Source organism: Macrotis lagotis, chromosome 4 (genome assembly GCF_037893015.1).
Source record: "Macrotis lagotis isolate mMagLag1 chromosome 4, bilby.v1.9.chrom.fasta, whole genome shotgun sequence".
NCBI classification, from domain to species: domain Eukaryota; kingdom Metazoa; phylum Chordata; class Mammalia; order Peramelemorphia; family Peramelidae; genus Macrotis; species Macrotis lagotis.
Genome location: NC_133661.1, coordinates 113,039,744 through 113,041,886, shown reverse-complemented (window position 1 = coordinate 113,041,886; position 2,143 = coordinate 113,039,744). Strand labels below are relative to the sequence as shown.

At 44.7% G+C, this 2,143-nt stretch overlaps 1 protein-coding gene across 1 annotated transcript; it reads right to left on the bottom strand.

Annotated features, from left to right (window-relative positions):
• Positions 1-369: 369 nt before the first annotated feature.
• Positions 370-2,143, bottom strand: C4H10orf95 (chromosome 4 C10orf95 homolog). The gene is made up of 2 exons (XM_074231911.1): positions 2,010-2,143; positions 370-1,649 (listed from the first exon to the last, which is right to left on the bottom strand). The coding sequence occupies exon 2, from the start codon at positions 1,579-1,581 to the stop codon at positions 949-951; it is 633 nt and encodes a 210-aa protein (XP_074088012.1). The 5' UTR covers positions 1,582-1,649; positions 2,010-2,143; the 3' UTR covers positions 370-948.

The following is a 2,143-nucleotide window of genomic DNA, read 5'->3' as shown; positions in this document are numbered from 1 at the left end:
GAATGGCTATGTAGAAACTAGGGGGGAGGGGAGAAGCAGAGACTTATAGTCAGGATATGAAAGAGAAAGGACAGAACCAGGTCCAGAAGAATGAACTCCACCCCCTTTTACCTGTGAGGAATAACAAAGAGGTTGCTTTGGCTCTAGCAACAAAGGTAACTAGGTATACTACATCTAAAATCAAAGGAGGTATCTAAGCAAATTTCTTGTCAAGAGCTGAATGAGGCTGGATTGGATCTTTCTTCAAAAGATTCCTAAGGGCCTGCTTAGAAATAGGACTGCAAGAGAATTTCTCCTAGTTTGTGGAGGAGAATAGAATTTGACCCTTCACACCACAGTACTCTTGGGCCCTCTTCTCTAGACCCCCATTACACAGTGAGAGAAACACTTTTGGCTTCAATTCCTTTAATTGCTTTTAGATACGACTTGTACAGAAGATACTTAAAAATATAATGGGAAGCACTTGGGGTAGTCTAGCCCAAGGCCTACAGGGTAGTGGTGAAAAAGGAACCTGTCTCTACTGTAAGATCAGGTCACAGGAAAGATCCTCTACTTCTCAGCAAAAACCCAACATCACCTAAACTTAAGGCTGACATTCAATAAACACATTTGAAACATGGGAAAGAAAATAAGGAAGAAAACACTAGACAAACTATAGTTTGGGGACAGGTCAGTAGATTCCTTTAAAAGACTAAGAGAAGTCTAGGCATCTTCATTATTCTCCCTTCATTCTCTTAGTTCCCAGGAGATTAAAGAATTCCCTATAGTAATGGGGTCTAGTTAATCATCAGTGGAGCAGGAAAATTAGGGTTTCAGTAAATGTATGAGGGCACAAATAATCTCCCTCTTGAAGGGCCTCTTGATCAATCCTTGGACTTTTCTTCCACTGAGTCTCTCGGAGTTATCAATTTTCAAAATCCCAGGACAGTCACTGATGGTCCATCTCCCTCAGTTCTGGTTTCTTCTGTTGCCTTCAGCCTCATCATCACTTCTGCTGGCCTCTGCCCCAGATTCACTGGGGACAGGTGGACCCCGAACAACTCTCTTCTCCATTCGGTATTCTTGTTGTCCGACTCGGGGCTTGCCCTGTACTAGGAACTCTCCATCATGATAGGTGATGAACACATCTGTATAAGGGTAAGTACCATACACTCGGAGCAAATCATCCCGAACAAAGTCTGGCAGCTCCCTGATGGGGCCCCAAAAACGGTTTAGCCTTCCCCATCGAAGTTCCCCTGAAAAGAAACTGCCCTCAGACCATAACTCCTGGGATTGTCCTACCAGTCCTGGTCTTGGCTGGGGATAAGATCCATCATTCCCATAAGAGAGGTGGTAGTGAATAGGACTCACGTGTTCCAAGGACCAGACTGGGTTCTGGCAGGGATAATAGGAGCCTAGAGTGTAGAACTGAGTAGCCAAATCTTGGTACCTTGCCTGATCACTTACCAATGGTGCCAGGGGTTGATTATTAAAGTTGTACATCTGGAAGGGGGGTAACATCATCGAGCTGGGTATGTAGGTATAGGCAAAGAATTGGGGCTGGGCACCTTGAGGAGGCAAGTAGCCAAAAGGATACATCATTCCAAGGCCCTTACACTGCTGGTACTTCACTGCATTGCTTTAGAACTGTGTCTGGGTCTCTTCTGGAGCTGGGAGCAGGAGGAAAGAGGGTCAAGAATAAATAAGGACCAAATCACAATGATATCCTGGGTTATCAATATCCTGGATACCAATCTCCCTAGGGAGCTCAGACTTCTGCTGCCTTCTCTCCAAGGAGCAATAAGGCAGCTCTTCTCTCCTCTTCCCACCCAGCATACACCTCAGTATCTTCAATGAGATTCCCCAATCCAATAATTCAACCTCACAGGCTCACTCACAGAAATAAGAATAATTTTTACATGGGATAGGGACATGGGAACCTCTTCCTTTTTTTCCCTTGAGGGACAAATAAAGAATATTTGCCCTGTTCCTACTATTCCTTCCCTAACATAACACCCTTTTGTACTCACCAATTTTTGTGGGTCTACTTCAGGTTAGTATGTGGGAGGAAAACAGTTCTTGATATTGGGGTCAGAACTGGTGTCCCTTCCCTCCCCTTCTGTAAGGGATCTTTTCCCTATTCCCTCTTCCAGATCATGCCAGA